The following is a 13,949-nucleotide window of genomic DNA, read 5'->3' on the forward strand; positions in this document are numbered from 1 at the left end:
GAGAAAGCAGTCGGTGAATTGGTAAGATGGCGGCTGCGGCAGTAGAGTTTCAGAGAGCACAGTCGCTGCTCAGTACGGATCGGAATGCGTCCATTGACATTTTACACGCTATCGGTAAGCCTTCCATGTCCCGCTGGCTTTTAAAGCGCTTTAGCAAATGGAGCTGGGCTTTGAGCATACAGACAATTCCTTTCATTGGGATTTTTTAGAACAGCAGCTAAATGTGTTAGCCGGTGTCATGCTGCTGACTCACTGTGACAGGCGTGAGAAAGCATTTAGCTACATATCTACTGAGTACTCTTGCTAACTGTTAACTTCACAGACGAGCAGCTATGTCTTTTTAAACTTTGTCTGCAAATACTGTTTTATTGCTTTGTTGCTCGTGGTGGAATTAACAAACAAAGTCCAGTAAACTGCCACACACACACACACACACACACACTGAAACAGTTAGCCAATCAGCTAGCGCCAGTTCTCAATGAACGGGCTTATTTTTCAAATGCATTGTCAGTGAACATATTTGGAAAATCAGGGATATGTAAACAAACGTTTATGTTAGGTACTTGAGTTTAGTGTGCATGTATCTGTATTTTGGAGAGAATCATATAAGGATTATTGAAGCTAAGTGACGTATTCTGAAACGACGTTTAAACTAAAGCAACTACCGGGAACTTTGAATGACAACTAAATTAGTTTTGCTTGAAAGTTATTGAGCATCTCGTTTAAATAATGGTAGTTTACATATTTCAGGATTTTCTCTTTTCTGAGGCACTTTGCTTTTTTTTTCTTTTTGCTAACATTTAGGTTTGAATTGTCATATAGTGTTAAAGCGAATAATGTAAAAAAAAAAAGTGGAATGGGAAATGTCAATTTAACAAAATTGTGGCGGATTTTAGTCATTACAACATGACTGACAGGTTTTGATATAAGGATAACTTCCAATCTTCACAGTAGTTTGTGTTCATGCAATAAAATGACAGCATCATGTTTTGTTTGTAAGAGTTTGAAATGTGAACGCTTGTCTTGGATAATTTGATTACACGCCACGCCATTTCCAGATTTTCTGCTGTAGCAAGATATTTTTGTCTATGGTAAATGGACACTTTAAACATCAGTTGTTTCATCCCTGACAGTTTATGAGCCTGATAGGTCATGATCCAGACAGCACAGGTATATCTCCAAGATGTGTGTTTTAGATCTTTCATCTGGAAAGCATCTAATTAACATCTGCTAAACATCTTAAAAAGATCAGATTTACAAACAATCTAAATCATAATGTCTCAAAGACAAATACTGAATGTCTTATTTACATCCGAGACTTACATATTATTGACAGATGTTTATAGACATATTGCAGATGAGCAAAGAACGTAAAAAATACGTCTTCCAGACGTTAACAGACACATCAAATAGACGTTTGGTAATGTACAGTACTTGTGCTATCAGGTGATCTGTAGATTTATTTAGCTGTATCTGCCGAGTTTGATTTGGTTAGCCTTGAATTTTGATGGCAAAATATAATAGAACTTTCCACCTTCTATCCACACCCACAGTCAAACGGGACATCCAAGACGATGATGAAGAGGCCGTGCGTGTCAAAGAACAGAGCATCTTGGAGCTGGGCGGTCTGCTGGCCAAGACTGGGCAGGCTGCTGGTAAAGATCTTGACTAGTGGCCTATGGCCTAATCACATTGTTAACAGTTTACACATTGCAACCATAAATTACTGTGTCAGTAAATTAACGGCTGTGTTTACAATCCGAATAAATTTAATCCGATTGCAGATTCTGAATATACTGTTTATATGCCCCTTAAACTTTGCAATATGTTACAAATATTTGTTTACATGTGCATTACATGTATTTCGAACCAAATTCTGCACATGCGAAGAGTGTCAGTCATTGTGTTCGGAAGAGGCGGAGAAAGGCTGAGAAAGTGAGAATGGCACCGAAGTCCGTAATTGCCATTTTTGCTTTGTTGAGATGTCTAAAAAAATATGCCAGAAAGCTTTCTTCTTATGTTACACACTCTACTCGGCAAACGAAGAATTAGAAGCAGCATCTAATATATTTGCCTCATGCCAATTCCTCCTCCAGTCTAACCGCAGGCATCTCTGGATGCGAGTACGAAGTAAAGACAGGTGTGTGAGAGTTGTCCTTAAAGGTGTACAGATGTGGAATGGAAACAAAATAATAGGAATTTTAAGCAACAGCTGCGGAAAGGACGCTACGCAAAAAACACTAAGCAATAATGATGGCAGAATGGAGCATTTAATTATTCAAGAAAAATAAAAGGTAGGCTATTTAAAACAGCAAGAGAAGGGATGCTTGCAGTGTTAAATAACTGTCAGAGTTTTACTCTTGTACGAAATAAATAGCCTACATCTAAAACCAATATATTATTGTTAACAGGCTACCGATATTTTTGAGTTTTTTTTTTTTTTTTTTTTTTCAAAGTCTATAACCACGCATGTAATTTAACATAAGTTTTGAGGAGGAAATTTAGGCTATTTACTGTGTTCAATTTGCATCTCTTGTAAAACATATTCTAACATTTACTTTTCTAATCTGTCACGTACGATTGACCGTCACTATGGCAATTTCTATGGCTTTAGAAATGATGGCTTCGATGTCAGGAAGTGAGTGAAATCGCGTACACGCAATGGAACCCAGATTGCTGTAACAGCACCTGCTGCTTAAAGTCCCCATTAAGGGGGGCCTGGGTAGCTCAGCAAGTAAAGACGCTGACTACCACCCCTGGAGTCACAGGTTCGAATCCAGGGCGTGCTGAGTGACCAGTTGGCCCGGTTTCTAGGGTGGGTAGAGTCACGTTGGGTTAACCTCCTCGTGGCCGCTATGTGGTTCTCGCTCTCGGTGGGGCGCGTGGTGAGTTGTGCGTGGATGCCGTGGAGAATAGCGTGAAGCCTCCACACATGCTAGATTTCCGCTTTGTGATGTCATGAAAGAACATATGTACCCTGCAGAATATTCAGTGCGAGCCCGCATACCCTTAATGTTTTTTATCATTGCTTTGTATAAAATAGTTTCCCACAAATTGTATCATATATAAACATACATACGCACCACATGTCTGCACATGAGCGCCAAGTATTTTAGAATACGATTGAGAAAGTAGTTGGATTCAAATGTTTACATGGCTAATATTTTTCTTTTAATCTGATTATTTTAGGTCTACACCACCCTCTTCAATCAGATGGAAATTTCATTCGGATCCAGCTCAATCGGATCATATTTGTGTTTACGTGAAGGCTTTTCACTCCAACTGAGCTATCAGTCGGATTCTAAACGGATTACTTGGTTGCATGTAAACATGGCCAATGACTCCTCATATGTTGTTTTTTATCTTAGAATTAGGAGGTCTGCTGAAGTATGTACGACCATTCCTGAACTCCATCAGCAAAGCAAAGGCGGCACGGTTGGTGCGCTCCCTGCTTGATCTGTTCTTAGATATGGAGGCAGCTACTGGTCAAGAGGTGGAATTATGTTTGGAGTGCATTGAATGGGCCAAATCAGAGAAGAGGACCTTTCTACGACAAGCCTTGGAGGTGAGCACAAAGTATAGAAAATAATGTAATATTGTGAAGTTAATGAAAATACATCTCAGTTAATAGATCATTCTGGAAATGTTTTGTCTGGACATAAGCAAGGGGGGTGTTTTGTCAGTTTTGTGAGGTTTATCAGTATTGATCCGAATCTGACCCAATGATTTATTATCATTGTTACCTCAATCTTTTAGGCCCGTCTGGTTTCCCTTTACTTTGACACCAAACGTTATCAAGAGGCACTGCAGCTTGGTGAGTCCTTAAAAAGAAAATCTCTTTACACAGTTGACTTTCATGTTCTTTAGACATATTTGCGGTCTGCAACCACTGCCTCCCTCCTTCATCTGTCTGTCCTCTTCTATCTTGTTAATTCAGGCTCGCAGCTCTTGCAAGAGCTGAAGAAGATGGATGACAAAGCTCTGCTGGTGGAGCTGCAGCTCTTGGAGAGCAAGACATACCACGCACTGAGTAATCTGCCCAAGGCTAGAGCAGCTCTCACCTCTGCCAGGACCACAGCAAACGCCATCTACTGCCCCCCAAAGCTGCAGGCTGCTCTAGACATGCAGTCAGGTAAGTTTTGATGCTTCCCACTGCAGAACCTTCCATATTACGCCTTGTTCTACTGAAGATAGAAACAAATTATCCTGTCTGCTAGTTAGGACAAAAGTTCAGATTAAAGGGATAGTTCACCCAAAAATAAAACTCATCATTTACTCACCCTCATACTAGATGTGTATGACTTACTTTCTTCTGCTGAACACAAATGAAGATTTTTAGAAGAATATGTCAGCTCTGTTGGTGTTTACAATGCAAATGAATGGGAACCAAAAGTTTGAAGCTCCAAAAAGCACACAAAGACAGCATAAAATTAATCCATATTACTTAAGTGGTTAAATCCATGTCTTCAGGAGCAATATGATAGATGTGGGTGAGAAACAGATTAATATTTAAGTGCTTTTTTTAAGTCCTATCTCCACATTCACTTTCACATTCTTCTGTTGTTTTTGGTGATTCACATTCTTTGTGCATATCGCCACCACCTGGGCAGAGAGGAGAATTTATAGTAAAAAAGGACTTAAATATTGATCTGTTCCTCACCCACACCTATCAGATCGCTTCTGAAGACATGGGCTAAACCATTGGAATCTTATTGGAAGGCTTATGTGCATTTTTGGAGCTTAAAAATTTTGGCCACCATTCACTTGTATTGAATGGACCTACAGAGCTGAAATATTCTTCTAAAAATCTTCATTTGTTTTTGGCAAAAGGAAGAAAGTCATACATGTCTGGGATGGCATGAGGGTGAGTAAATTATGAAAATTTTATTTTTTTTTAACTATCCCTTAAACATTGAATAGAGAGCATTTATTGCTTGTCACTGAGTCACAGTCTAATAGTTAAGACTTGCTCTGGCTGTTCATGTTGCGTTGTTCTGAAATCTGTGAGTTTCAAGATTTTTTGACTAATGTATCAGACTGATTGTGTCCCATCCTCTTTCCCCTGCAGGCATAATTCATGCTGCTGAGGAGAAGGACTGGAAGACGGCATATTCGTACTTCTATGAGGCCTTTGAAGGCTATGACTCTATTGACAGTCCCCGTGCCATTACTGCACTCAAGTACATGCTCCTCTGCAAAATCATGCTTAACTTGTAAGTCCTGGCTCTTTCTAGTGTCTCTGCTTGCTTGAAGATCATCAAACTCTCAGGTTTTAAGCATGTTGTCTTATTGAAATGAGTCATCTTGTATTTGCAAAGAGTAGGTAGCCTGTACATTTAGTAATTACTTATTTTATTTTGTCAATAGTAAATAGAAAATGCAGGGGTACATTTATTTGACCGCGTCATGTTTTGGCTTGTTAAAAGTCAGAAAATGTTCACAAATTAGGTTGAAGAAATTGAACTTTTAAAGCAAAGTCTAAGGATTTACACTGTATATCTTTGTCATTGCAGGCCAGAAGATGTGCAGGCCCTGATCAGTGGGAAACTTGCCCTCAGATATGCTGGCAGACAGGTAGATGTCTGGGAAACATTTGCACTTACCTTAATTTCAGTGTTAAATTGAACTTCTTATACCCATTGTTTAGCTTGTGTGTTGTATTGTAAGTGATTTAACCTGTTGATGCTCATTGACCCCACCCATGGGTTTGACTTTACTTTGCTTAAATTAGTTCACGTTTACCATATAGTGTGCTGTTCAAAATTGTTCATAATATTTACAAATTATACATCTTTATAATATGTCAACATTATTAACTCTTTTTTGATTAGACTATATAGTATATGTGAACTAATTTAAGCAAAGTAACATCAGTTCGGGGTGGGGGTGGGGGGGGGGCATGCACATCAGCAGGTTAAGTGTATGGTTTAGTGTAATCATTAATCAGTAGATTTAATATTATGTGGAATAAATTGCAGAATGGCTGTGTTGTACCATGTTTCTTGGAAGAAATGACTCGCCTGTTACTAGAGCTGCACAACTGATCAAATTAAAATCGTAGTCATGATATGACTTGGCTATTAAAGGGATAGTTCACCCAAAAATTTAAATTCTCTCATCATTTACTCACCCTCATGCAATCCCAGATGTGTATGACTTTCTGTCTTCTGCAGAACACGCATTAAGATTTTTAGAAGAATATTTCAGCTCTGTAGTTCCTTATAATGCAAGTGAATGTGGCCAGAATTTTGAAGCTCCAAAAAGCACTAAGGCAGCATAAAAGTTATCCATACCATTCCAGTTTTTAAATCCATGTCTTCAGAAGAGATATGATAGCTTTGGGTGAGAAAAAGGTCAATATTTATTTTTTTCATTTTTTTTTTACAATAAAGTCTCCTCCCTGCCCAGTAGGTGCCAATATGCACGAAGAATGCAAATTGCCAAAAACTCTTAGGAGAGAAGAGCGTGCTTAGGTGGACATTTAGATTAAAAAAAGGACTTAAATCTTGATCCATTTCTCACCCACACTTATCATATCTCTTCTGAAGACATGGATTTAAACACTGAAGTCATATGGATTACTTTTATGATGCTTTTATGTGCTTTTTGGAGCTTCAGAGTTTTGGCCACCATTCACTTGCATTGTAAGGACCTACAGAGCTGAAATATTCTTCTAAAGGCTGAGTAACTCTTTTTATTCGCAGCAAAACATGACTTAGTTTGGAGACAAGAGACATTGTCTCCCAGTTTGTTTTTGCACATCTTGCTGTTTCAACAGCCACTTTTCCACCATCAGGCGGAACAGTTCTGAGCACAGTGAGTAACGGTGTTGGTAGCATTTCCAATTGTACCATTTTGTATGATACAATTGCAAACCTTTCCTGGCACGTATTTCTCAGCATGGTAAGCTAACCATACTCGGGACAGAGAACCGTGCTGATAGAATGGCTTTAGTGATGTGGCGACTCCCAATTGGTCACTTGCTCAGTCAGTCCATTCGAATCCTTATTTCACAGCACCACAATGGAAAATTAAACCGCAGCTGTGTCAACGAGCCTGGATCGGCACAGAATGGTGCGATTCAGCAACTGTAACAGTTCGGCCCGATAGTGCACAGTAAGAGCAATTGTACGCTTTTTTTTTTTTTTTTTTTTTTTACCAAAATTGTACAGTCCGGAATGCATCGCACAAACTGGACGCTAGATGACTAAGACAGTATTCAGTAATTGTTATCTGACTGTAGAGTGCCCTTCCACTCATTAAAGTTTTACTGTTGTATCTGTGAATGTGTTAATGCAGGATTAGGTGGATTAGCTCACCCTGAGTCTCTCACTTTCTGTAGACAGATGCACTTAAATGTGTGGCCCAAGCCAGCAAGAACAGGTCACTTGCAGACTTTGAGAAGGTGGGTCAAATGCTCTTTACATGTAAACACATTCTCAGTTCAGCTGCTGTTTTCACAGTAATGATAATGTCCTTTATCTATATTCAGGCTTTAACAGAATACAAACCTGAGCTACGCGATGACCCCATCATCAGCACCCACCTGACCAAACTCTATGACAATTTACTGGAGCAAAACCTCATCAGGGTCATTGAGCCCTTCTCCAGAGTGCAGGTAATGCCCTTGACAGATCTGCCACAGTAGTTATTTTATAAACCTCAACAGACATTGAATTATGATTGAGTTAAGTTGTTCACCATCCTTTTCTCATTCCAACAGATCGAACACATTTCTGAGCTAATAAAACTCTCTAAGGTAAGACAATTCTTGGATCCCAATGACAGACTGATTTTATTTTCTACAATTAAAACATGCACCATCTACATATTGATTTTAATAGCAAACCAGTATTGATTCCCATAACTTTCTTCTTACTGTCATGTGTATTAATTATATGAATGCTCTTGTTTTAAGTATTTTAAATTGTAAAACAACATTGTCATTTGCTCATCAGGGAGATGTTGAGAGGAAGCTGTCACAGATGATTTTAGACCAGAAATTCCATGGTATGTTTCATTTATCACTGTTTTATTTTACTTGATGAGCATGCTGTTAAAACAATTCTTTGAATGTATTCAATGCAGTGTTTGTTTTTTTTTGTATTTGTGCTTCCTCCTGATATTTACACCTTGTTTTAGTTACAGACAACATACTTATTTCTTATTCTCGCTGTGTTTAGGGATTCTTGACCAAGGGGAAGGTGTCCTGATTGTATTTGACGAGCCTCCAGTAGACAAAACATACGAAGCCGCCCTTGAAACAATTCAGAACATGAGCAAAGTAGTGGACTCGCTCTACAACAAAGCCAAGAAATTGACATAGGCAAGTCCATTTTATTATAGAGTGCTGGCTGTGTTTCCTTTTAACTTTATCTTTGAGCACAGCATTGACAACGTTTACATGGACACCAGAAAGCGGCTTAATGCGAGAAAGCAAGTTATTGCGAGAAAATGGCGTTCCTGTTTATGTGCACTGTATAAGCGGAGTATTCTTTACTCCGGTATACATGCGGCTCCGTCAGTAAGCAGCTTTCTCCACAGCAATGTAATTTTCCCATGATGCTTGTGTTAATAACAAACTTGAGATCCAAGGAAGACTTTGCTATTTTATTCTCCGTTGCTTCTCTTTATTTCCAAATATTCCAGAGTTGCTGCTGTGTTTGTTTCCGTCACTTTCTATGGCGACCTGCAGCGGAATTGTGCTGCAATAGTGGGGATTCCCTCTCACATAAAACTCGGGGATTCCCCCAATGTATGAGCACATATGCACCGATGTTAGGGACAGTTGATGATTTACATTTGTGTGTATAAATGGGTATAGTTTATAGCAGGGGTTTTCAAAGTCTTGGACAGTAACCCCCACCTCTGAGAAATTTTACAAGAACGCGTCCCCCTTTTTTTTTTTTTTTTTTTTTTCAGATTTACAAGCTTACTTGTTATATAGGCCTTTATACTAGTTAATAATAAATAACATACCCTTTGCTAAATGTAAAAAAAATTCTACATTCTGGCAACTTATTTGAAGTTATTTCAGGTATTGTCCTCTAGTGTAATATTATCAAAATTGATCATATTTCAGGTGTTGGAGCAAATCGCCAATGATGATGATCAATAACCTTAAATTCAGTCTGACAATGCGTTTTACACTGATTATGTGATTAATCATTAGTGATTAATGGCTATAAATATTTCTATTAATAATATGAAACTGTATTTTGCATTACTCTGATTAAAAATACGGTTTGTCCTCATGACAATGGGATTACTTAACTGTTTTAGCCTATATCTGTGATAAACTCACATCACATAAGCCAATCTCTGTCCAAATATGAAACTGCACTGGTCTCAAACACATGAAGACACGTCGACCCGATATCAAGTTGAACTCATTATAATGGACACGTCGTGATTTTGTTCCGGATTTTCTGCATCCTAGATACTTACATTGTCCTTCTGAAGCGAGCATCAGAATAGCCTAACATTCTTACAATATGAATTTAACCATGTATTATGTAGCATTTCCCCCACAAAAAAAAAATAAAATGTTACCGGCCAAATGGCGAGTTGATTATTCAAACTCCGGTATCTTTTCTCCCTTGATACAACATGTCTACAGAGGCAGAATATTTGTATGAATGAACAAAGTCAGAGCTGTGTGGCTTCAAAATAGATTTGCGAGTGCGTATGACACGCACACGCACTCTGTGTGAGAGCAGGGAGATTTCATAGAGCAGCATACACTACCATTCAAAAGTTTGGGGTCACTTGCCTGAAATGTTTCTCATGATCTTAAAAATCTTTTGATCTGAAGGCGTATGCTTAAATGTTTGAAATTAGTTTTGTAGACAAAAATATAATTGTACCAACAAATTAATTTTATTTAATTACAAAACTAAAATTTTATAAAATAAAAAAAAAAAAAGGTTTTTGTAATGGATAATTAAGAAAAGCAGCCACTAAGTGCCCAACATAGATGGGAACTCCTTCAATACTGTTTAAAAAGCATCCCAGGATGATACCTCAAGAAGTTGGTTGAGAAAATGTCAAGAGTACATTTCTGCAAATTCTTGGCAAAGTGTGGCCACTTTGAAGATGCTAAAATTTAACATAGTTTTGATTTATTTAGGATTTTTTTTAGTCACAACATAATTCCCATAGTTCCATTTCTATTATTCCATAGTTGTGATGAATTTATTATTCTAAAATGTGAAAAAAATTAAGAATGAAGAATGAGTAAATGACCCTAAACTTTTGAACGGTAGTGTATATTTGAGCGCACGCGTCCAGTCTTTAGCGAGAGCCAAGGACATCCACGTCAAGCGGAGAGATTCGCGCTCACACCACCGGTACATGGATGCGCTCTCGCATGATATGCATTCATTCACGACATAAACGGTACTATAACGCCATCAAGCTATGGTGTAATAAGCTGGACTAAGGTCTATTATGCCGTTAATTTTCATTTATCTTCACAATATATTTTTATAGTATTTATGTATGTTTTGATTTCACTTGCATGTCAGGGGAGGCGCTCCTCCTAGTTTGAAAATCGTGGGTTTATAGTGTATGTGTTTTCCCCACTGTACTCCCAGAAATGTTGAATTCATACTGCTGTGTTAACATGATGTTGGGCTCCATCCTATGACGTTTGTTATCCTGGTCTTTTCCCAAACGTCACTCTTCAAACACCCATAAGAACGCCGCTTATGTGTTTACATGACCACATTTAGCCATGTTCTCCAAGAGAAACCTAGGTGTGTTAAACCGCTTTCTCTTAATCCCTTAAACAGCGTAAGGAAAACAGCATTCTCATTTACATGATGTTTCAAAACACCACTTTCTGCAAAAACTCTAAAATACGTTTTCTTAAGTGCATGTAAACGGGGTCATTGTTAAATCTCAGAGACGCTGTGTCATTTGACATACAAAAACGACTGCTCTTGGATGACCTGACACCTGTCTTTGTATAGGTTGAGCACTGGACCCTGCAGCTGAGAGCATGGCCAGTGTGGGGGACTCGGGGAAAGAGGAGGGGATTGTGATACAGAAATCAAATCAAAAGAAAGGTCTGACACCCCGAAAACTGACTGGGTCTGCTGTTCTCTTTGGCTTTCACGTGGACAATTTTTACCACCTTCCTCAGTGGACAGACTACTACAATTACTATGGGATCAAATATTTTTATTTTCCCTTTTTTTTGTTTGTTGGGAATGCATTTCTTTGTATCTTGGCTGTGCCTAATGGGTCATCAGGGAATCTTCAAAATAAAAACACCTGCATTATAACTCAATTTGATATGTACATACATAGATCTCTTGTAGAGCAAAACTGTTATGAGAATGATTCAGTTCCCCTGCCAATCCAGGGGCCATTGTGTTGAGCTGTGAACAAGATTCCCTGTGTTACCAATCGAACAGTTTTAGCCCTGACCCTACTCCTCCAGTCTAACTCCAGGCCTACCTCTCATGCAGACAGCATACTTGGACTTTGTTGGGTGAAAGAAATCCAATAAAATGCTGTCATCAGGATGGGGTGATGAGCTGTTCTCATTCCCTGGTCCTTGCATTCCTACCCTTCCTCCTCCCTCTTTGTACATAATGTTGCCAAGCGCCGCTGTCTGGCCTGTCATGCTGTTGCCCTTTTTTTATAACGCTAAAAAACATAATAAAGTCAACAAAAGAACATGACTGCTTGAGTGCTTCTGTACAAATCAAGTGTTCTCTGAATGCCAGAAATTATCTTGTTTTTGTGATTTGTGTTTGTTCTGGAAATATGGATTCTCCTTGCACCTTCCAACATTGTTAGTTTGGGATGGGAGTCAGGACTTTCTATTTATCCGACCACTGGAAAATGGGTGAGTGTTTCGGAAACCTGTTTAAAAACGTAGTCATTATTTTTGCAATTCCATATGTTGATGGTTGTGGCACACAAACTTCACACTTTACCATATACATTTTACATATCTTTTTGTTTTTGTTCTCTGCTTGAAGTAGAGGATTACTTCAATCATAACAGTCACTGGAAAACTGTCAAAAGGGCATATAAGAGAGAATGTACTGTAGAATTGGTTTGGTAAATGTTTTAAATGTCCTCTTTTGGCTTACAGGCGTTTTGCAGTGTGGACTACAGCCAGGGTATTTGTAACTATGGTAACCACCTTCATATTACACTGAAGTACCTTTTCCCCAGGGAATTCAGTTCACTTAGTGGCAAACTTTGGGATGCTCTCGGGCACAATTATGGGCAGCTATTTTTCCATGTAAACCAGCGGCATGAACGTGCAGCTCCTATCTACTAGAATGGAGGGACAACGAAATCTCTAAAACGGTTGGTATAGATTAAGATCAAATAACATATTTCAAAGCAGCAGTAAAATATGACAAAAACTGTATCATTAATTGTCCTTTTACTCAGATCACTAGTTTAGCTAATGCGCATGCGCATTCTCGAGTTGGTTGACAGGCGATCACTCTAAAAGCTGATTGGCTCTTTTACCTGTGAGGCGGGACTTCCTTTTCAACATAAGTTGTCCGTTCCAATTTCTCCCATTCATTTAAATAGAAGTGCTCTGTCACTGCTAAGTAGTCTCTACGGAGGCTCTGAATCGCACGGTGAAAAAAAAAAAAAAACGGCGTCTCAGTTCCTTCCTGAGCCTAAGTCTTAATGTTTTTCTCTCTTCAAAAAAAAAAAAAAAACATTTTTTCTCTCTTAAAAATATATTTTTTTTCTCTCTTCAAATTTTTTTATTTTTTTCTCTTAAAAAAAAAAAAAATGCATGCGGTACCAACCTTGGCCACCAGGTGCCACTATCAGTGAACATGTAATCTTATGCTTTAAATGCTTTCTCTTGCTATATAGCTAAATAATACATTTATTATTTATTTAAGGGTTTGCAAACTTTAAGACAAAATCAGGTTACATATGTTTGATATGGCATTCGTTGTCGTGTAACAACTGGAGTTATTTTTTTGTTTGAAATTGTTGGTTTTTCTAAACCATCTATGCCGTATTATTCAGCTATATAGCAACAGAGAAAGCATTAAAAGCATAAGATTACATGTTCACTGAGAGTGGCACCTGGTGGCTAAGGTTGGTACCGCATGCATTTTTTTGAAGAGAGAAAAAAATTTTTTTGAAGAGAGAAAACATTTTAAGACTTAGGCTCAGGAAGGAACTGAGACACTGGTTTTTTTATTTTATTTTATTTATTTTTTTCCACCGTGCGGTTCAGAGCCTCCGTAAGTCTCTGATTACACTTACAACGTTGTAATATTTTTATTGTTTTACAGCAGTGGTCTTCAAAATTTTTGATACAGAAGACCACGAAATATGATGATAAATATTTGAAAAAGTAGAGCTAGAGGTTAGATATATAAAACCAGAGACAAACATTTTCACAGTTCCTTTCAAATTATTATTTTTTTTTTACAATTAATATTGTTCTAAATCAGCCATATGGAGTATAGTGCAATACAACCCTTATTTTTTTCTTCTTCATATATTATAAAATGAAATGCAGATTTGTTCATTTTTACGGTTACCTGAAAATAATCTTAATAATATCATGATTTTTGAATGAAACGGCATTAATGTAAAACAACATGAACTTTTTTTCCACACTTTTTCCCTGAAATTTTTGTGGACCCTTTTTGTGGGCTGCCTTGCGGCCTGGGAGTCCCCGGACCCCAGTTTGAAAACCCCTGTTTTACAGCAATGCTGGCATTTTGCAAATGCTAAAACCTAGAAACAGCTTGACATGGCCACGCTCCATGTAGGGCCTGGGCACAGATGAAATGGGAAGAAAAATAGCATGCTATCTATTGAAAATCTTTGTAATTTAATAGTTTTTTTTAATGGAAACCTGTTCAATTACAAATATTTTCAATGTATTATATGTAGTGTTGCACTAGTTAACTTATAAACTGATAAATCATCGCTAATCCAGT

The 13,949-nt window shown here is 38.0% G+C and overlaps 1 protein-coding gene across 2 annotated transcripts; it reads left to right on the plus strand.

The window, feature by feature from the left end:
- psmd11a (proteasome 26S subunit, non-ATPase 11a) lies at nucleotides 1-11,685 on the plus strand. 2 transcript variants are annotated; one of them, XM_051715433.1, is made up of 13 exons: nucleotides 1-114; nucleotides 1,554-1,655; nucleotides 3,369-3,565; nucleotides 3,757-3,814; nucleotides 3,938-4,132; nucleotides 5,069-5,213; nucleotides 5,514-5,574; nucleotides 7,343-7,405; nucleotides 7,493-7,618; nucleotides 7,724-7,759; nucleotides 7,959-8,010; nucleotides 8,184-8,326; nucleotides 10,974-11,685. In XM_051715433.1, exons 1-12 carry the CDS (start codon nucleotides 27-29, stop codon nucleotides 8,324-8,326), a joined length of 1,266 nt encoding a protein of 421 aa, XP_051571393.1. In that variant the 5' UTR covers nucleotides 1-26; the 3' UTR covers nucleotides 10,974-11,685. The 2 variants fall into 2 exon arrangements, with proteins under 2 accessions (XP_051571393.1, XP_051571394.1); XM_051715434.1 differs by having other exon boundaries at nucleotides 82-114; nucleotides 3,190-3,565.
- The last annotated feature ends 2,264 nt before the right edge of the window (nucleotides 11,686-13,949 follow it).

The sequence above is a fragment of the Myxocyprinus asiaticus genome, chromosome 13, assembly GCF_019703515.2.
Source record: "Myxocyprinus asiaticus isolate MX2 ecotype Aquarium Trade chromosome 13, UBuf_Myxa_2, whole genome shotgun sequence".
Taxonomy (NCBI): domain Eukaryota; kingdom Metazoa; phylum Chordata; class Actinopteri; order Cypriniformes; family Catostomidae; genus Myxocyprinus; species Myxocyprinus asiaticus.